Source organism: Phodopus roborovskii, unplaced genomic scaffold (assembly GCF_943737965.1).
Source record: "Phodopus roborovskii unplaced genomic scaffold, PHOROB, whole genome shotgun sequence".
Taxonomy (NCBI): domain Eukaryota; kingdom Metazoa; phylum Chordata; class Mammalia; order Rodentia; family Cricetidae; genus Phodopus; species Phodopus roborovskii.
The window spans coordinates 4,379,555-4,402,505 of NW_026126417.1; the positions used below are offsets into that span (position 1 = coordinate 4,379,555).

Below are 22,951 nucleotides of genomic sequence, written 5' to 3' on the forward strand. Positions count from 1 at the left end.
TTTTTTTTTCTTTAATGAATTTATTTCTTTTCTTCTTTATTAGTTTTCTTATTTTACATATTGATATGTAAAATATCAATCCCAGTTCCCTCTCCATCCCTCATGCCCCCCAGACCTCCCCCTACTTCATTCTACCCCAACTCCATAGGGAGGGTGATGCCTTCCAGGAGTGATCAACAAAATCTGTCAAGTCAGTAAATGGATAATTTTTCAAAACATATTTCAAATTATAGTCACACCAGGAATTTTTTTTGTATAAAATTCCCCTTTACACATTGATCCATCTCACTAGCTAATCAAATAAGAATTAAATGATGCTCAATTATAATCTTTCCAAAATGACTATTATGTCTGGCTGTAAATTAGTTTTCAAATATTATGAACATGTATATATATGGCTTTATCCCACAAGTAAAATACATTATCAAATGATAGATAAAATGAATATATATGTATCTTCACACATATGTATATGTATACATACAAAAGGGTTTATCATTCAGATATATTATTCTTTGTAAGCAGGAAAACTAGTATTGTTCAACCTTTGAATGTATATTCATAATCGTTTCATGGTCATACACAATTATTAACAAATTTCTTACAAAATAAAACCATAACATTCAATTTCTAGTTGAACAATGGCTAAAGATTTGTGTAATCTGTTATTTTATATTATATAATTACCCTAAAAATTATTTCCAAGTTTACATATGATTTATCAGCTTATTTATGGAATTCTTAATATCTTTATTTCTCAGTGTATAGATGGCTGGATTCAGGAGCGGTGTAATGACTGTATAAAACACAGTGAGAAACTTGTCCACCCAAAAGATGTTGACTGGACACAGATAGATAAACATAATAGGCCCAAAAAATAGCACAACCACTATGATATGGGATGTACAGGTAGACAGTGCCTTTGATGAGCCATCTTTAGGGTGAACCTGAACAGTTAATAGGATGTAAGTGTAAGATATCAGCAAGAGAACAAAACAAGTTGTTGCTAAAACACCACTGTCAGCATTTATCACGATTCCCAGAGTATCAGTATTCTTGCAGGCCAATTTCATCACCAAAGGAATATCACAGAAAAAGCTATCTATTACTCTAGGTCCAAAGGTAGTTCCAAAATCAAGAGCAGCTGACTAATGGCATGCACAAACCCAATGATCCATGATATCAAAACGAGCAAGATGCATTTCATTCTGTCCATGATGCTGGTATAATGGAGTGGCCTGCAGATGGCCACATAGCGGTCATAGGCCATGGTCACAAGAAGTACCATCTCACCCCCTCCGAAGAAATGCACACAGAGGATCTGGCTCATGCAGCCCCCAAAGGGAATGGTTTTATTATCTTTTAGGAGGTCTGCAGTCAGATTGGGTGTATTTACCGAAGAAAGGCAGAAGTCAACAAATGAGAGATTAGCTAATAGAAAGTACATAGTTGAATGGAGATGATGATCAGTGATGATTAATATCACGACAAAGAGGTTACCTACAACAGTCATCAGGTAAAGAGTGGAAAATGGCAGCAAGAGGAAGATCTGTAGCTCCGTTGATGTACAAAGTCCCTGAGAAATAAATTCAGACACCATGGTCTGGTTACCATCTTCCATTTACTAAAGTTCAGCAATGGCTTACACAAAGGGATCTGTACCAAGAACTCTTGGAATAGCAAAGACAGCTTTTTAAAAGTGTCAAGTAAGCAGAAATACACCAAGTTGAAATCTTAGAAACTTATCCAACCCAAATTTAAAAACTGTATTTCCTGGGTTTATATATTGTATCTTAGCAGAGAAGGTTTGTTACTGGAGAACGATGGGCCAATAGTTCTACACATCTGAAAGACAACATGTATAATAAAAAATGAGTATATTCTTTACAAATGTTAGTAGCAAATATTATTCTTACATTTTTAGGCCTTTACCTTTTCTAAATGGAATCAGAAGTAATTTTCTTTAAATGATATCTGAGACATAGAGCCTCTTTATTTGACCATCATAATTCCAGAATGAGTATTTATTGTCCTGTTTCAAAAATAAACATGAAAGTTTCAGACACAAATCTATTGTTGACTGTGTAAGAACATACAAATTGTGAGAAAAACTGTTCGTCGAATAAATTTAGAACCTAGATGGTAAAGACACTTTGTTAGAATTCTGTCTCTCCTTTGATTTTTTTACTAACCCATTGAAGTTCATCCCCTAGCTTTCGTATATTCCCAGGCATGAACATGTTTCTTATTGTCGTATGTTTACTTGCTTTTTACTCTAAACAGTGATATTTCATTCAATAGTTTGAATAATTTAATCATGTAAGCTAGTTTCCCTGATTCTCATTTTTTTCTTTCTGCTCTCATAGACTTTCTTTGTTTCTTTCTATCTTTCTTTCTTTTTTCTTCATCTTAATTTCTGTACTTTATATTTCTATGCCTGATTTGGAAGATTAGAAAATCAAGTTGTTGCTAATATTGTGTAATTTCTGTGTTAAGTACTTTAAATGCATTATTTATTTTCCTGTGTTAATGAGTTCAAATAAGTAGCAAAGCTGTAGTGCAAACATTCTTGTCTGACTGCAATGCCTCTAATACCATTTATAAACTAGAAGGTAACTGATAGGAAACTTAATTTTGAGTATTCTATGAAAATTAATGGCATTTGTTAAACAAGGTACTTTGTTCTTGATGATGAATTACAAATACAGTGTTTACATAAAAGTTACTGTAATTTCATTGTTTCCAAAATTCAGTACACTTAACCTTGAATATCAGTGGCATTTTCACATAACTTTTACTGATTTTGTGACTTCTTAATGAACCCTTATTATTCTAAACCCACCTGCTATCCTCCTCTCTCTCCAATCTCAATTATCTACTTTCTTACTGTATTGTCTATATCTTGAGTACATGCAGCATGCAATAATATAAACATAATCATATAATACTAGAGTTTAATATAGTGATCTGTGAATATCATACTTCTCCCAGTTGAAAGACTTAGAACTTGTAAGGTTATAGTAAGAAATCATTAATTATCCCTAAGTTTCAAAGATTTTTGGAAGAAAAAACTTGTTCAGTATTTTTTGTCAAGCACAATAATTACAAGTTCAAGACTCCCTGTAAATTCATCAAAGAGATAAAAGAAAATATGTGCTACTAAATCAAGAAAACAAACAAATCTTAAATGAGTAGTTGAGATGAAAAACAATGCAACAATCATTTTATGAAGCACTCACTCTACAGGAGTCACTTTGTAAAACAGGTCCTTTCTTTCGATTCATCCTTGTAGGTTTCTGGATATTTCTCAAGTGTCAGTTTTCTCTTAAAACCTATAATAGCTCTCTGTATTATGGTGTCTCTTTTCTTGCTGTTGCATATTTATCCCCTGACTCAATTTTTCTGATCCCTCATGTTCTCTTCTCCCCTCTTCTTCTCCCTTTCTCTTTCTCCTAGCTCCCTTTTCACTCAATGCCCCCTATCCCAATATGTCAGGAGATTTTGTCTTTTTCTCCTTCTTTGGGGGAACTTGCATGACTCCCTCAGGGTCCTGCTTGTATCCAAGATTCTCTGGTGGTGTGAACTGTAGGCTATACCATGTTTGTCTTTTTGTGTCCTGGTTACCTCACTCAGGATGGTTTCTTCTAGTTCCTTATATTTGCATGTGAATTTCAAGATTCAAGGTTCAGAGATCGGGTGGGCCTAAAGGGATCTGACCTAGATCCTCAGCATTCATGTTATGACTAGGTAGCTTAGTGTTCTTGTGGGATTCCTAATAGTGGGAGTAGGAGATGTCTCTGACTCTTTTGTCTGCTGGTAGGACTCTTTTCCTCCTTCTGGGTTGCTTTGTCCAGCCTTTATATGATGGTATGTATCTGGTATTGGTGTATATTGTACTGTGTATGGTTGATGTTCCTGGGAGGCCTGTTCTTTCTGAGGGGATAGAGGATGTGGATCTAGGGAAGTCATGATGTGGGTAGGAGGGACTAGGTGCAGAGGAAGAGAGAGGAAACTGTTTTTAGGATGAAGTATATATGAGAAGAACAAACAACAACAATAATAATGATAATAAAAGAGAAACTGGCTTGAGGGAGTTTCCAGTCTAATTAAACTTTAACAAGAAGTTCTCATAGTATTTTATTTTCATAACATGCTTGAGGGAAGACAAAAGCAAGCTATGTGTAGGTTTCAAATCACTTATAAAATAATAGTGATTTGAGAAAGGAGGAAGAGGGGCAGAAGAATACATATAAGACATTTGCAATAGTGAGAAGGATTTTGAAATGTGATCTGGACAGGGCACAACCAATACAGTCAATTCCAAGGCTGCCTACTGTGGGCCCCACACAGATAACTGTCAATAGTCAGTCATAGATCAGAGTGTGTTCTCCACTTGCAAAACGTTGAGCTCCTAATGGTTCTGGGGAAGGGAAAGACATTTTCTTCATTTACGGCCCACTGAGAAACTCACCATTCTCCAAGAATGGTTCCAAAACCAATGAACACACAGATGGCTCTGAGCAGTCCATGTGTGCCATAAAGTAAAACACAAAAACAAAATCATAAATGTAGAGAGGGACTAGTGTGCATGTGTCTGGGGAAGAGGGTAATAAGAGTGTGAGGGAAATTAGTTTCGAGGACATTAGTCAGATGCAATCAGCTTATTGCAGATATTGTCAAAGAACAAGTTTCACAAAAGAAAAAAAATGGTAACTTGAAAAAATTAAGATAGTTAAGTGTATAAACAAAACTGAGATAATATTTTAGGAAAAGTATATTGAAACTTCCCAAAATATTCCCCATATGCTCAAGGTGTGTGGACTGATATGAACCTTGTCCACCTTTAATCTGATTTCAGGAAAACACAATACAGGTATTTATTCACAAGTTTTTTATTAGTTTATGCTATATAAGAGTAACTGTATTAGAAAACACACACACACACACACAAACAAACACACACACACACACACATATATATATATATTGATTGCAACCATAGTTCATGAAATTTTAGGACAGGAATTTCAAGAAATTATAACTTACATCTTTTTTAGGAATACACTAGATATCAAACTATAGTAAATGTTTATACATATAGTTACATCCAATAAGTAGCATACATTATCAAATGACAACTAACACGAACAGTGTATGCATATATATGTAAATATGTATACATGCATAGTGCATCATATATACTATTTTAAAAAGCATATATTTTTACCACACTGTCCTATTATCATAACATAAACTAAAATCAAGGTCATCAAAATAATGTGGACTGGGAGAAGTGCATTCTAATATTATGAACACTTTCTTTTCTGTTATGGATTGAAAATAGGGAAAAAATGATTTTATTTGAATAGGTATAAATTGGAAAAATGACAGAAATTAGGTAAATATGATTTGATTTGTAAATCATTTTGATCTCAGAGGATGTAGAACTCATAAATATCTCCAGCATCTCCTGGAGCAAAGTTAGAATGAGGATTAGAACATAATTATATATTTTAAATTATAATTTTGATAAATAATTAAATGGGAACTCTAAATAAAGTCTAGTAAAAATGAGTTGCATAGTGTTGTGATTATGGGTATTATTATTAAACTATAATTATTATTTTTAGAACATTATCATCATTCTAGTCTTTACATACAAATAAGTATGCAATGCAGTTATCACTCTAAGTGGCAAAGATCTAAGTATTGGACTTTTGAATGTACATTCATAATATCTCATAATTATAAATGTGTTCAGCTAAAACCATGCAGAAATGATTCATATATGCAATTTTCTGAATAAAAATATAGCTAAAATAGTATGAACACAATGAATTTTCTGATTACAAGAGATGTCTAAAAATTATCTCCAAATTTACCTGTGACTTTTCAGCTTTTTTACAGCATTTTTAATATCTTTATTTCTCAATGTATAGATGGCTGGATTCAGGAGGGGTGTGATAACTGTATAAAACACAGCGAGAAACTTGTCCATCCAAGTAATGCTGACTGGCCATAGATAGATGAAAATGCAGGGCCCAAAAAACAGCACAACCACTATGATATGTGATGTACAGGTAGAGAGAGCCTTTGATGAGCCATCTTTAGAATGATGCTGAACAGTTAGTAGAATGTAAGAGTAAGATATCAGCAAGAGAACAAAACAAGTTGTTGCTAAAACACCACTGTCAGCATTTATCACGATTCCCAGAGTATCAGTATTCATGCAGGCCAATTTCATCACCAAAGGAATATCACAGAAAAAGCTATCTATTACTCTAGGTCCACAGAAAGGTAGTTCCAAAATCAAAAGCAGCTGACTAATGGCATGCACAAACCCAATGATCCATGATATCAAAACAAGCAAGATGCATTTCTGTCTGTCCATGATGCTGGTATAATGGAGTGGCCTGCAGATGGCCACATAGCGGTCATAGGCCATGGTCACAAGAAGTACCATCTCACCCCCTCCGAAGAAATGCACACAGAGGATCTGGCTCATGCAGCCCCCAAAGGAAATGGTTTTATTGTATTTTAGTAGGTCTGCGGTCAGTTTGGGGGTAGTAACTGAGGAAAGGCAGAAGTCAATGAAGGAGAGATTAGCTAACAGAAAGTACATGGGAGAATGGAGATGATGATCAGTGATGATTACTATCACGACAAAGAGATTGCCTATCACAGTCATCAGGTAAAGAGTGGAAAATGGCAGGAGGAGGAAGATCTGTAGCTCCCTTGATGTACAAAGTCCTTGAAAAATAAACTCAGACACCACAGTCTGGTTTGCTTCTTCCATTTAGTACACTGTGCTCCAATGGGTTGAGGAAGGCATAGCTTAAGAATTCCTGAAATAGAAACAATAACTTAATGTTCATAGTTAAATTAGGAGAAAAATATTCAAACTGAAATATTAGCATTGTATCCAACTCAAATTTTAAATAAATGTTTCTTATTTTTGTACATTGTGTCTAATCAGGAAAGATTTCTAAATGTAGAATGATGGCTCAAAAGCCTGGTACCTCTGAAAGATACCTACAAATATGAGTATATTGTTTAAAAATATCAGAAGCACTTAACTTTTATCTGTTCTTTATGAATGGAATCAGAAATAATTTTCTTCAATAAACATCATAGATAGAGCTACAGCCCCATTACATGGATACCATAATTCCAAAATGGCAATCTATTGACTTATTTCAAACACAAACACAAAATTTCCAGGCACAAATCTACTGTTGACTGTGTATGAAATTATAGAATCAAACCAAGTTTACTACAAAAAATGTGATTTAAATGGTTCATCAGATAGATTGAGAACTTGGGTGCTAAAGGCACATTGTTAACATTATTACTTTCCTTGATTTTTCACTATCCATTAGAAATTATCTGTGAGCAATAATATAGTTATAGACCAGCATATGGGAGGTGTTACTTATATTTATATATTCAGTGGCTTTCAATTCTTAGTAATGAGATTTCATATGTTAATCTGAATATTTTATAAATTAAACTCATTTCCATGCCTTTATTTTTGTCTCCTTCCCTTCTTTTTTCTCTGTATAAAATGGTATTTTCAGATAACTTAAATTGAATTTTAAATTTACAGTGAACTATAATTATTTTTAAATCCCTAGCATTCTTGTCTACGTCTCACTTTTCTACTTTCATCCCGACTGTACTGTATATAGAAAGTAGACATAAAAAATTCTAGTATTATAAGATAACTTTATAGCAAAATAAGCAGCCTGGGAGCAGCATGCTTTTTAAGCACAGAGTGTTATAACTTGTCACATTACATGAAGAGTTAATATTATGTGAACATATAAACCTACTTAAAATTTCCAGAAGTTTCAAATGTTATTTGGAAAAGTAAACTTATATCCTGTTTTTGGAAAACAGAAAATTAAGATGCAATATTCCCTGAAATTCACTAGTGATAAAAAATGTGCTGCTAATGTAGAAAAATATATTAAATGAATATTTTGATGAAAAGTGACAGTACAGCAACCACTTTGGGATGTACTTACACTGCAGGAATCATCTCATCAACTGGATCCTCCCAAGTTGATAATGTTCCCTCTAAATGCTGCTTGAGTCTGCAACTGTGCCACACTGTAAAATTGTGATTTCTGCTGTGACCATTGTTGGCAAGAATTTCACCTCAGTGTGGCTTATATACACTGACAAAGTCAAGTCTGCTTTGGAAACTTTCCTGTCACGTACTTAAATGGGTTCAGGTCCTTGGGGATCCTGAAATGGGAACATCTTGCAGTAAGTCCCCATTTTCAACACTAGGTTCATTTTAAAATTGTAAAATGCAAGACAATGTTTAAAAAAATATATAAAATATCTTGGCTTATGTTTGTGAAATTAGGACTGTTGTATGTTGTTGTTGATAATATACAGTGGTAGAGTACATAAAATGATGTTGATTTTACAAAAAATTAAAAATTATACTAGTTTAAGCATACTACTCAATCATTTGAGATACCTATTAAATGAAATCCATACATCAAGGAATGCTGAATTCCCATGTTCTTTGTTGCAATATTTATAGGATACATTATCTACTGGTGTCTAGGAACAGATGAACCAATAGAAAAAAATGCATACTTGTATCATACATATATATGATATATATATTCATGCAGTTGTGCATGTATACACACCACACATACAGACATATGTTATTATTATTTAATTATTATTGACATTGTGTGAATAAATAGCATGACTGCTGTTATTTGTGGCAATGTGGATGAATCTTTTCTTTTTTATAATGTATTTTTTATTTTGTATTTTTAATTTACATATCGATCCTAGTTCCCTCTCCCTTCCTCCCTTCTTCTTTCCATCTCTCCCATCCTGCCATGACCCCAACCACCCTCCCCTCTCGCCCCCCCTCCACTTCACATGTTGAGTGATGCCATCCAGAAGGGGTCATCTAAATCTGTCATGCCATTTGGAGTAGGGACTAGGCCTTCTCTCCTGTGTTTAGGTTAAAGGAGTACCCCTCCACGGAGGATGTACTCCCAAAGTCCTTTTGTGCACAAGGGATACATCCTGGTTCCACTGTCTGAATTCCCTTAGACTGCCCATGCCTTCTAGCTGAGACCCATGTTCAGGGGTTCTGAGTCAGTCTCATGTTGGATTCCCAGTTATCAGTCTGGGGGCCCATTAGCTACTCCTTATTCAGGTCAGCTGTCTCTATGTGTTTCTGTAGCCTGGTCTTGTTCTCCCTCTCTGCATCTGGATTCAAGTTATGCTCAGTGTTTAGTTGTGGGTGTTTACTTCTGTTTCCATCAGCTACTAGATGAGGGCTCGCTCTATGATGGTGGATAAGTTAGTCCTCAATCTCATTATCAGGGAGGGGCATTAATGGTAACCTTTCCACTGATGCTCAAATTGTTAGATTGGGTCAGTCTTGTAGGTCTCTGGACATTTCTCTAGGTTTAGTTTTTTCTTCAAACCTAAAATGGCTCCCTCTTTAATGCTCTCTCTCTCTCTCTCTCTCTCTCTCTCTCTCTCTCTCTCTCTTTCTTTCTTTCTCTCTCCTCTTGTCTTCTCTCATCTATTCCTCCCCCATCTCAATCTTCCTGGTCCCTCGTTCTTTCTTCTTTTCCCCTTCTCTTTCTCCTAGTTCTCTCTCCACTCACTGCCTCTTCCCACTCCCAATATGCTCAGGAGATCTTGTACCTTTTGCCTTCTGTGAGGGACCTATGGCTCTCTTAGAATTCTCCTTGTATCCTAATTCCTCTGGTGGTGTGAATTATAGGCTGGTGATCCTTTGCTCTATGTCTAAAATACATATATGAGTGAGTATATACCATGTTCCTCTTTTTGTGACCGTGTTATTTCATTCAGGTTGGTTTCTTCCAGTTCCATCCATTTGCCTGTGAATTTCAAGATTCCATTGTTTTTCCCACAGAGTAGTATTTTATTGTGTAAATGTGTATGTGGATGAATCTTTAGAACATTCTGACATAAAAGAATAAATACATAGTTTGTACATATATGAGTAATTTGAAACAATGTACCTCAGAAGCAGAGAATACATTAGTGGTTTCTAGGGGCTACAGAAGGAAGAAAAGGATGTATTTAGTAAGCATATAATTATTTTACAATGAATTAATTTTTAAATGTCTGTTTCACAACATAGTGCGACATAGTGACAATGGCTGATTAAGACCTAGAGTAGATCTAGATAGGAATGGATACAGTATACAAGAACCTTAGTGCTTCCCACTCAACATGAAGAGCTTAATTCACATCCTACAACATACATATATTGGACAATTTCTATGTAAAATGAGAGTTGGAAATAAGGGAATGTTGAGATGCTATGGCCAACTATACCAGGATACATAGTGCTTAAGAGCTAGAGTCCCTGTCTCAATAAGTTGGAAGGTAAGGACTGATACCCAATATTGTCCCCTCTTTTTCACACATGTTAATTATTAGCCATATATAATTATGAAATTCTACATCTTTTATTTTCTCTCTGATATACTATTGATGACTAAAGTTCTATTTAGTCCTGTTTATTCAACTTATTAAATCTTTGCATATAAGTGAGAGCACACCTTACAATTTTTATTTGTGTCCCATTTTTCATTGAGCATAATGTTCTTCACATTCACCAATGACATTATATCCCTCTTTTTCAAGTCTTAAAAGCATGGCATAGAACTAATTGCACATATACTTAGTGTTCCACATATTTGTTTCATATGTAATAGTATGCATTTCATCCAGCACATGTGTATCACATATATTGCATGTATCTAGTAATCATTTAAAATATTTACACAGTAATTTGCTTTTCATGTTGTTCAAAGAGTAAACTGTCTATGCCATAGTAAGGGGTTAGGGTGTCTTTCCTGAGTATGGGGGCCAGCTTTTCTATCCGGATGGGGCCAGATTCACTGCTGCAGTGACCAGCGAAGGGTAGGGCCAGCTGTCCCAGGACCAATGAGAGGTGGGGCCAGTCCAGCATAGATCTAGGAGAGCTGGCTCTGCCTCTTGCCTGGGGAGGTGGGCTTCCATTGGCCCTGACCAACTATGTTGGTCCTGAGTTGGCCAATCTAATATCTACCCCATCTATGACCTGTTGGACTTGAAGATACTGGTCCTGTGGGATGATAACCACAGCATCCCCATGACTTGGGCAACAGTAGGGTATCAGAAAGCAGTCCAGTGATGATGGTGTTCCAGAGACTTTGCGCCAGGCTGATAACTCATTGTAGTGAACATTATTTGGATAGGACTGTTAAGGCAAAAGGGTATATTGTGTGACACACTGCACCACACAATGCCACTAGATTGAATGAATAAATTTTAAAAAATGAATGTTTAAAATATGAGTTTTCTAAGTGTGTTTATCATGCTGCATGTAAATATGCTTTAAATGTGATGGCTAATTCCATCTGTTCTCAGCATACCAATGTATATTGTGCTTAAATTAAAAATACATCTCTATCTCAATAGGAGGAAGAAATAGTTTTTTTTTTTTCCTGAGGCCAAATATGAGTGACCATGGAAGAAGGACAAAAACTTCAAGTTAACACATGGAACTGTGTTTCCATGTGTTAAGTTTCATGAAATGTTTATAGTAACAGAGCAGAAAGGAATCATATTCAAGGCATATAAAGTGCATTAGTGGGGACATCATGTGAGAATATCTCTACTAATTACCGAATATATTATGTGATGGTATGCCTTTTACTTTTTGTGTTAGTAAAGGTTAAGGGTCCTTTTGTACATTTCAAAAATGTTTATTTAAATATTCACACAGCTGAATTTTAGGTCAGTAACGGAGATATGCAATGAATGGTTCTGAAGCAGGCTAACAATAACATTACCTGACTGGAAATATTCTAGCTCTCTGAACTCATAGGAGTTCTGTCAATAAATTGTCTTTGTAGAATATTGTTTTCAGCTTTCTCTAAGGGTGTCTTATTGGGGAAACATGTTACTCTTTAGGGTAGGATGCATGTCCAATAGTCAAGGGCCACCTGAAATGAGCTCTCCTGAATTATTCATGACAGAGTTTTTTTTAAACACCTATGATGTTATTTAATGATTTATTTTTATTTATCCTTTTATTTATTTTTATCCTATAGGGGGTTTTAGGTTTTTTTTTTTTTTTTTTTTTTTGTATATACAGTAGTTTCCAGGTTTGATAGAAATCCTCAGCGTGCATATCAGTGGTCTCTGCATCTTTCTCTGTTTCTTATGTCTTTTCTTGGGTTCTTTTCCTTCTGTTTGTTTTGCCCTATGCCAATTTCTATATTTTTGGTTTTATCTTATTTTATTGTTATATCTTAGGTTCCTGGTAAGTTTCTAGTGAGGGCCAGAATGGGATGTTCTGATGGGAATGAGGTAGAGAGGAACTTGGAAAGTAGTAGTAAGGGAAATTGTAATCTGAGTGTATTATACGAAAAAAATTATTTTCAATAAAAACAAGAAAGCAAAACAAAACAGCAACAATATAAATAACCCCCAAAACAGATATCCTGCTTTCCCCAGTGAGATGAAAGCCTCTTCTTTCAGATTGCTCCTATGTCGTTTGCATTGCTAGTGGCATTCTTGCTCTTTCAAATGAAGACCATACTCAGTGCCATTTTCTCAAACACACCTTTTGTACTCTTGTTCTTCCTTTTACTCTTTGTATCATTTTATTAGTGCATATGTGTATAAGGAAACTATTTTGGTCTGTGTCAAAAATTGCTATTTTGAAGTCAGATTATATCAGTTTATAGGAAATGTTTCTGGTCCTTAGAACAGTGTACTGGGCCCGATGGTGGTGGCACATGCCTTTACTACCAATATTCAGGAAGCAGAGGCAGGCAGATTTCTGTGAGTTCGAGGCCTGACTATTCTATAGGGTGAGCTCTACAACAGTCAAGGCTACACAGAGAAACCATCTCTTAAACAAACAAACAAACAAACCAAAAGAATATTATAATGGCAATTTCTTTGCTGGGTCATGCTCATGAATGAAAGGCCACCGTTACTCAGAAGTTTCTAGGAAGTCATACAAAGTGGAGAATCATAGAGTTGTCAGTGGATAAAATTTTCCATGACTATGTATCAGTTGGTGCCACATGATTAAAGTGGAAAAGCTTAACATGTAGTTCTATAAGTTATGTAGCCTATAGATGATGACCTTCAAGTTACTCAATGGTTAGCTTAGTTTAGTGTATTTACCATCAAATCTGCTTGACCATTTTTTTCTAAATTTTTCTAAAATGCACATAGAAAATTGTTGAGGATACAGATTAGACATGTCAAAAGAGTAATGTGCATTTACAAAATGAAGAACCACTTTGGACCCCTTATCTTACAAGTGAAACAATTTTAAATTATGATATCTGTCACCTTTAGGGCAGAGTCAGTAGAAGGTAGTAATGTGTCACTTTTCCATTGATGACACTGAAACCTCTTCTGAGTAAATTATTTACATTTAAATTAAAATCTGTGTACTTTTTGAGACAACACAATCTGAATAACTAAAGACACTAGTCCTAATAATGGAGCCACACATTATGATTCTTCATTTACATACCAAAACAAATTTGATGTTCATTTTTGAACAATATAGCCTGATAAAAACAGTCTATAAAAAACACATTTATCCATAGTGCTTTTTAAGAAAAGAAATACATACAGATATATTTCAGTTTCTCAAAAGAAGAGAAGCAAGGCATCAATAGCCTGTGGGAATGCATACATGTTGCGAGGTAGGTGACATGTGCAGTTGGCAAGGTTAAAAAGCATGTTCCTCAGTGAAACCTTTCAATATACAGCTAAATGTTCACTTTTAGAGCTCCCACACCAAAATTTAGTCATCAATATCTGTCATGACCAGCTCTTTTACATAATCTTTGGATTGATACCCTTATATCTTTGTTTCTTAATGTATAGATGACAGGATTCAGGGCAGGTGTGATAGCAAAGTCAGCAATAAACAGGTATTTGTCAATTGATGATGTGGGGAAAGGCCACACATAGAGAAACATGCATGGAGTGAAAAAAAGAACAACCACAGTGATGTGTGCTGACAGAGTGACCAGTGCCTTCGATAAGTCCCCTGAAGACCTTTTCCATACTGTCACCAAAATGAAGACATAGGAGAGGAGAAGCAGGAAGAATGTCCCCATGCTCATGAAGCCGCTGTTGGCAGCAACGACAAATTCAAACTTGTCTCTATCAGTGCATGCAAGTTGTATGATCCGCGGGAAGTCACAATAAAAGCTGTCTACTTTGTTAGGACCACAAAAAGGCAGGTTTATAACAAAAGAGAACTGGGACAGGGCATGGATCACACCAGTGACCCAACCAGCGATTACAAATAAAATGCATATTTTGGGGCTCATGATGCTCAAGTAGTGCAGAGGCTTACAGATGGCTATGTACCTGTCAAATGCCATGGCTATAAGCAGCACCATCTCTACTCCTCCCATAATGTGAATAAAACAGATCTGGGCCATACAACTGTGGAAAGAAATGACTTTGCGTTCTTTCAGAAGGTCTGAGATCATTTTGGGAACAGTGGTACAGGAAACCCATACATCATTTAAAGAAAGGTTTGCCAAAAGAAAGTACATAGGTGAATGCAAGTGAGAGTCAGCAATTACTAAAATGACAATGAAGAGATTTCCCAGAATGATTCCTAAATAGAGCATAGAGAATGTCAGCATGAGAAAAACTTTGGTTTCCCAGGAACTAGACAGTCCTAGAAGAACAAACTCAGCAACTGTGGAGTCATTTAGTTGATTCATTGACATGGGCAGTTTCAAGTTGCTTGAAGTTAGGAAATGTAGAAAAATTGTAGCCAAAGCTAATAAGGGATATTTTCCTCTTATGGGGCTCCTTTTCCCTCTGAATTTCAAAATCAAGAGAGACAAAACCTCTGAATTGGATAGCAAAAGAATAAGTAAATGAAAAATAATAAAGTTAAGAACATTACATACTTAAAGAAACACAAACAAAAATATGTAGAGGAAAGCAAATGGTTCCTCCTTTTTATTCTACAACCAGACATTTTTGTTGTCTACTCACTTCAAGTGACAGAAAATATCTATATAGAGTGCTCTTAGACCATTTTGCAAATTATTCTTTCATGAATTTGTTTTACTAGTTAAATGGGTGTTTTGGTTCAAAATTATTTTAAGCACATTTCATCTGTATTTATTATTATAAAATTATTAAAATATTTTGTTGAACACATGTATTAGTTGTATTCCTTTATGGGTGAATATGGATTTGAAAACATGTAATTGATGTACAGACTTACCTGGCAATCTTTCTAAACTACCACTTAATCACTCCCAAACCACTATTGATTACTAATCTACAGTCATTTTGAGCTCTTAAAAAAACATTTTCCACCCATGATGAGAAGTTGAACATGTTGTCTCTCTCTGAAATTTCCTTTAACACAGTATCTTGGACTTATTCATCATTTTTCAAATGAAATAATTCCTTCCTATGTATGACTAACATTTAATTATATGTTGCTTATTCCAATATATAAGCAACTATAAATAGTTGTCATAAATATGGAAAAGCATGTATCTCTTTGGTATACTGAATTTGCTTTATTAAGATACAGCCCAAGGTAAAATAATGGATAAATATGTCAACTCTAAATTTTTGAGAACTTCTATGATTCAATTCAACTGCTACATGAACATTCTCATAATCAGTGCATAAACTGAACTTTTATCCTACTCTCAATGAACATTAGTTACCTTTTGGTTTTGATAGTAGCTTTTCTAGTGCATGACACTGTTATTTCATTGTAGTTTTGATTTATGTTTCTCTTGTTGCTTATGGTATTAACACATAATTGTAAATATTTGTCCTTGTTTTTATGTATAAAATTCTTTGGTCTACATATCTATATGTGCATTACATATGTGCAAATTACATTGAGGTCAGAATAGGGCATTGAATCTCCTGGGGCTGGAGTTATAACAGTCCATGGGCTGCTTTGTGGGTGCTGGTTATTGAATGTGGGTCCTCTGTAAAAGCCATGGGTGGCCTTTTCCATTGAACCCTCTCTCCGTCACCAATAGTGAATAATTTGTTATATATCACTTGGGCATTTGTATTTATTTTCTTAAAGTGATACTAATTACTATTGCCTTTGACTTTTAAATAAGATTGCTTATTTTTGTGGGGAGGAATTGGCATTTTGATTTTATTAAATATTACAGATGAAGGTTCATATATTTCTATTGTTCATCCTTCTGTTTGGTTGTATTTTATTTTGCTTTGCTATATATACCTCTCTTTTATCATTTTTGTTTTCATTGCAGTGTAGTTTTGAAATCTTATCTAAAGACAATGGTATAAGTTGTATTATTGTACTCATTTTCTGTAATTCATGGCTTACATGTTTGGCATTTTTCTATACAAATTATCATGAAAGATAACTACTCAAATTGAGAAGATTTTTAAAGTATTTAGCTCATGAAAGTTTTATCAAGGTCCTGCTTAGCATTCAGCATTCAGTGGCTCAGAAACCCACAGAGAGAGCTGACCTGAACAAGGAGGAGCTAATGGGCCCCCAGACTGATAGCTGGGAATCTAGCACTGGATCAACTCAGACCCCCTGAACATGGATATCAGTTAGAAGGTCTGGGCAGTCTAAAGGACCTCTGACAGTGGAACTAGGATGCATCCCTGGAACACAAAAGGACTCTGGGAGCACATCCCCCATGAAGGGGTACTCCCCTAACCTAGAGGTAGAAGGGAGGGCCTAGTCCATACTCCAAATGACTTGACAGATTTTGTTGACTACTTCTGGAAGGCATCACCCTTCCTGTGGATTGTGGGGGGAGGGCTGATGGAATGGGAGGGTGGTCAGGTGTCATGGGAGGGTGAGAGAGAGAGGGAGAGATGGAGAGGGAACTGATATCAATATGAAAAATAAGAAAAATAAATAAGTAAACATGTTACATGTTACTATATATCAATATGGACCTTTTTTTTTTACTTCTTTTGTGCAATGATGGTTACCAAGCCCTTTAACTTTCTTATACCATGCAAAATTCTATATATGTTCTACATTTTTCATCTAGATTTATATGTTAAAAATAGTAAATCTCCAGAATTACAGATGGATAAAATGTCAGGTTCAGGACTTATGTTTAGAAATTTCATGTTTGTGAGTATAGTATTATGCTATTCTGATTGATACTTTGAAATGTACTCAAGGTTTCCCAAAAAATCTTCCAAACTAAGTCTTCCAACTTCTGTGCCTATAGCTATTATAAACTCATTAAAAAAATCTTTGAACTGGTGTCCCATGTAACTACTCTTCTCTCTTGCCAGCCATTCTTTAGCAACCTTCAATGTTCAATCAGTCAGTCTGACCATCCAATTGCCATAGACACCTTGTTTCTTCAAAGGAACTTAATTCTGGATATTTTCTATAGCAATCAGTTTTACTTACTATTTTACTGTAATTCTCTACAGTATTCAGTCCTGATCTTATTAATTTGTTTTTATATATTTCTAAGCCTTTAGCTCCTTGGCTTCATGAAACTCTTAAAACCACTTGTTTTCCTATTCTGTTAAGCTCTCCAACCCCATGTTTAAAAGATTGAAGCCTTACCTCACATTAGGAACATGAGATCTGTTGATTTATTTTTTTCATGAAAATTGGGAACGTAAAGCCCATTTCTTACATGCAGCACCATGGAGACTTGAAAAAGCCCAGCACTCAGTGAGCCCATTGAAAACTTTACCAAAGCCATTAGTTCCTTTCTAAGATTTCTTCTTGATATGAGAAAACTGAACTCTACTTTTGTTACTCAGTACAAACAAGACTTTCTGTTGATTGCAGCTAAATTCACTCTGCCATTTTCTTGGCCAGTTTTCTGAAAAATTGCCTGCAACATTTCTCCATGCTTTTTAAATAAATATAATTATGGTTTCTCCTGTTCTAACCCTTAATATTTGGCATTACTCACTCACACTAGATCTATTCTCTTTAGTTCTTTCAGCCCTGTGATATGAAGTTAATTAGTATCTAACTACTAAATTATTTAGCTATCGCTTTAATTTTGGATCCCAGAGTAAAATGTCCAAAGTTAAATATGGTGCCCTTGTGAACAACTCTTTCTTGAGCTTCAAGTTATCTCTAGAATATGACCTTGTAATCACATAGTCTAACGAATTCTGTTAATATACACCTTTTCCATTCTCTCATACATACAAAACAGTCATAACATATATTTTTGTTTTGGTGTTTTCATGGGTTTCACTATCATGCAATTCCAATTGGTTACTTTTTGTACCTGCTGTTGCTGCTTTTGATTTCCTTTCTTCATGTTTTCCCACATTGAAAATGAAAAGTGATTACATTATTTTTTCCCATGTTCTGCTTGATTGTAATGTGATTCCAATTAACATCAAATAGCATTGCTTAGCTCTCCTGCTAGAAGTCTTGAAGAATTAAGTCCTAGAGCATATCACATAGAACACTGAAAAGGCATAAGCACAAAATGTTTTCACATATTCCACAAATTTATTAATTGACTATTTAACTCATTTATTTATTATAATTATTTTTGCAGACCACAAATTGAGCACAGAGCTTTGAACAAGGTTTTCAATGGTTCTACTACTGTTTGACCCTAGCCCAACCATGAACTTGCTAGTGAGTTAGTTTGTTAAATATTTTCTACTATATAAGTCCAAATAATTATTATTTATGAAAAGTTATAACATTACTATAATTCAATTCAATAACTTTGAATTATATATAAAATACTGAAGATTAATAAAAGGATGTAAACCGCTGAGCACTACGGTATAACAGCTTTTAGTAAGTAGATAGGATTTAATCCGGAAATAATCTTTGGAAGGCAGTAACAAAGAAAGAATGATTTGAAGAAAAATCACAGAAGTGTTTGCTTCAAGAAATTATAGTCAAGTAAAGGAAAATATTCATTGTCACTTAAAAAAATTCACTATAATTAAAATGCAATAAAATTATGACATTTATGAAAGATAACATTATGTACAGTCACTTGAAAAATATGAACTCTTCAAATATATTTAAAAATTGAACAAAATGTGAGATCCAACATTGCTAATTGGTAAAATGACTGAAAGTTATAAAATGATAATTATCTCATAGATAATCTATTCAATCATTGCACATTTGTATCTCATGTTCGGGAAAAAAGGCTCTTGTGGTCTTATTAGAAATTCAGTTTGCTATTTGAGACAATGAGATCATAAAATTATATGAATTAAGCTGTGACCAATTAAACTAAAATTAAAATGAAAAATATAATGAACCAAATAAAAATTAGATAGTTATGAATTCATTTAAATATGTTAAGTGATTTACTACAAATTTGTTGGAACATGAACAAATGAGTAATAAAATCATAGCTCTCAGTGGTTATTATAAATACAGGCCAATACTGAGACTGTAGATTTCTGGTGATGTTATTAAATGTCTTATTAAAAAAACTCTGGGTGGTTAAAAGTCTCTAAATTATGACAATTTACAGAATAGACATATACTGATAATAAGTGTGTGTGTTTGAGTGTGTGTATAATATGTATATGTATATATTATATATGTTATATATAATATAATCTCAATGGGTACTAGATAAAATAGTAGCTAGACTTTAAATTGTTCTCTTTAAATATTTCTTTCCCTTTTTATTTAAGTAGACACTTTTTACATCATGGTGGAGGTTAAATCTTGTTTTCTCATTCATTTTAGTAGAAAGTAATAGACCTATAATATACAGTAAGAATTATCTGATTTTCTGTAGAAACTTTGACTTTAAGAAAATTAAGTTATAAAGTTGACAGAAGATTCATCATTCTAGATATTAACACACACACACACAAACGCGCGCGCGCACACACACACACAGACAGACACAAGCACAAACAAGGGGAAGAGAAAGAGAGAGAGAGAGGAACAATTAAAGGGTAGCTAGAGGTTCATACTATTATTAGAAACATTTAAACTTCTTTTCTCATCAGAATGGAGTGTATGTTATCCTGTTGATGTCAATAGTTGAGTATACTGATTTGATTAAGTGCTAAAAGAGGAAATATTGACATTATTTAGAAAATATCAAGATCAAAGGATCTTGAACTCCATTTGAAAGCCATTGCACTCCAAATAAATACTGTAGGATTCTCTCTTCCTCTCTCTCTCTCTCTGTGTATGTGTGCGAAACTGCAACAAATGTGTTCCCAAAATACTCACTGGAGAGACAATCTATAATATTCCTGGATGATAATCACTTGAATAACACATTCAGAACCCTAAGATACATATTTAGAAGTAAAAAAAAAATGCTACAGGGAAAATATTCTGAAATTAGTAATTAGAAGGAAAGTGATGTTCCTGAGTCAAAAAGTTAGTCATGAACTTACCTCTAGGATTTGCCTATGAAAGCAGTTTCTTCTTCTTGGCTAGTGGCATTTTACCTTTGCCTTTACCCAGAGATGATGGTGAGCTCATTTTCTACACTGACCAAATATAGTAAGAATTCTTTCTCAGTGTAGAGCAATGTATTGTAAAGCCTCTTTGTGGAAAATCTCTGTAGGTCCTTGTTTTAAATAGAACCCCAACTTGGAAAAGCTTTCTTTAGCATTTACCTAGGGGACTCTGATAGCCATCTACTTTCTCTGAATTTAGCCCTCAAGTGACTTTGTTGCTATATCAAACTTTGATTTGAGTGAGGCTAGTAAACTGTATGAATATTGTTACTTAAAAACAAAATGATGATGATGGTTAAAATTGTATATGTGAAGAAAGAACAACACTATTTTCTTTATGTATAGTGTTATAATTTGAACTAGCAGGTGAATTCCAATCCTAGGTGACTGTCCCAAGTTAAATATACATGGGAAGTGACAGCCAGGGTAACACAGGCATGCTACCACTGTGTGCATAACATAAGCACCTCTTAGAACTTCTGTTGTGATTCAGGTGAACAAGCCAGTCTCTTTTTTCTCAGAATTTTATTCTATAGCATTCTGAATTTTTATTATGCAATTTCTATTCAAATTTTTAAGTGATGAAAAAATAAAGGAAGAGTAATTTATCACGTATAATAAATTGTATATGCAGCATGACTTAAATAAAATAAAATAAAGAAAATTTATTAGCTATATTTTACCAGTTATTAAAATGCCTTCTAATTGCATCCATAGTTTCACACTTTTATTGATTGCAGGGGCAGTATTGCATAAACTGTGATGACTCCACCTGATATTATTCCCATGCAGAAGTGAACATATAGTGACCAATACAGTGTCAAAAAAATATAGTCTGAGAACTAACAATACAAGCGTTAAAGTTGTAGTTGAGAAAAAGTGGTAGTACTTTCTCATTTAAACGTTAGTGTTTATTCCCACGTGGCTGACCTCAAATCTAGTCAGAATGTGGTCAACTTCCATACCAGCCATGCCACTATTGCACCAATTTAGGCACATCTTGCTTGTCAAATTTAAAAATAAATATTCATTTATGTGTATGTGAATGTGTCTTTGTGTGCTCACATGGGCCAAACAAAGCAGTAGGATACCATGAACTGGAGTTGTATACAGCTGTAAGCCTCTTGATTCTGGGAATTGAATTCCAGTCATCTATAAGAGTATCAAGTTCTCCTTATCACTCAACCATCTCTCTAGTCCCCAGATAAGCCAACTTTAAAAATCAGAATAAATGTAAATGACATAAAACTAAAAAATATTTAAACAAAGTTAAGTCATCAAAAGCATTTCTGAATCTTAACAAAATTATAGGCAGATGTCATGGAGAAGAGAGGATACTCAAATACTAGTTCACCATATAAGATTAATGTGGCCATTTGCCGCTACCAGAGAAACTTCTCATTGTAATTTAGGGTGTGGTGTATGTCAGGGAGGGTTGACATAGAAACCCATATTTGGTTAAAGTGCTAGGAATAAGTGATGATAGTAGAACACTCAGTTCTGTATGTAACACCTGCATATCCCTCTTCTAAGATTAAGGAACAGTACAAAAGAGGGGACACAAAGAATTAAGTTAGAAAGTTGGAAGGTGTGAAACAGACATCTTGTTCCACTTTTTTTTTAAATTTAAAATTGATACAATGTTATTTTACATGTCAATCCCAGTTTCCTAACCTTCCCATCCTCAGTTATCACCCCCACCAAACCCCAGTCCATCCACTTTCTGCTTCCCAGGGAGGGTGATGCCTTCCATAGAGAGTCTTCAAAGTCTGTTATATCATTTAGGGCAGGGTCTAAGCCCTCCATCATGTGTCTAGGCTAAGAAAGTATCCCTCTATGTGGGATGGGCTCCCAAAGCCCATTCATATACTATGAATAAATAGTGGTCCATTACTAGAGGCACCATAGACTGCACAGTCCTCTTAATTTAACATCCACATTCAGGGAATCAGAGTCAGTTCTGTGCTGGTTTTCCAGCTATCAGACTGGGGTGCATGATCTCCCCCTTGTTCAGGTTAGCTGATGAAACAGACAACTTCTGAACATAGTGTGGCTGTTGCAGTCATTAACTCTCTGCACCTGTGGTCATCAGCATAAGAACTGCACAGGATTGGAACCACAAATATCAGGGATGGTGGATATGGCCTTGAAGGGGGACTATTGGAGGCTTGTGGTTTCTGGAGGAGGGTATGTAATCTTCTTCAGTGTATGATTATAAACCATTACTGATTGAATGTGAGTCACCAAGAATGCATCTATATTGTATTAAGGAAAGAAATAAAAGCACTTCCTTTTGGAGTTAATTAACCAAAAGTGAGTCCATCATTGAATACTCTGCTATATGTTCTCTGAGTCTTCTGTCCTCTTTCTGTCATTTGAGTCTGATTGTGTGTCTGCCTAAAGGCTTTATGATAGCCTGTTTTTCTCTGTGTCTATGTGTCTACCCCTATATGTGTCT

The 22,951-nt window shown here is 34.8% G+C and overlaps 3 protein-coding genes across 3 annotated transcripts; all 3 read right to left on the reverse strand.

Moving 5' to 3' along the window:
- Nucleotides 1-707: 707 nt before the first annotated feature.
- On the reverse strand, nt 708-1,624 carry LOC127221748 (olfactory receptor 4K3-like). The gene is given in 2 exon segments (XM_051183754.1): nt 708-1,120; nt 1,123-1,624. Coding segments are annotated over 2 exon segments (912 nt in total). The 5' UTR covers nt 1,622-1,624.
- A 4,254-nt stretch (nt 1,625-5,878) lies between these two features.
- LOC127221749 (olfactory receptor 4K3-like) lies at nt 5,879-6,796 on the reverse strand. The gene has a single exon (XM_051183755.1). The coding sequence runs from the start codon at nt 6,794-6,796 to the stop codon at nt 5,879-5,881; it is 918 nt and encodes a 305-aa protein (XP_051039712.1).
- A 7,054-nt stretch (nt 6,797-13,850) lies between these two features.
- Nucleotides 13,851-14,789, reverse strand: LOC127221751 (olfactory receptor 4F21). Its single transcript, XM_051183756.1, has one exon. The coding sequence runs from the start codon at nt 14,787-14,789 to the stop codon at nt 13,851-13,853; it is 939 nt and encodes a 312-aa protein (XP_051039713.1).
- Between the last annotated feature and the right edge of the window lie 8,162 nt (nt 14,790-22,951).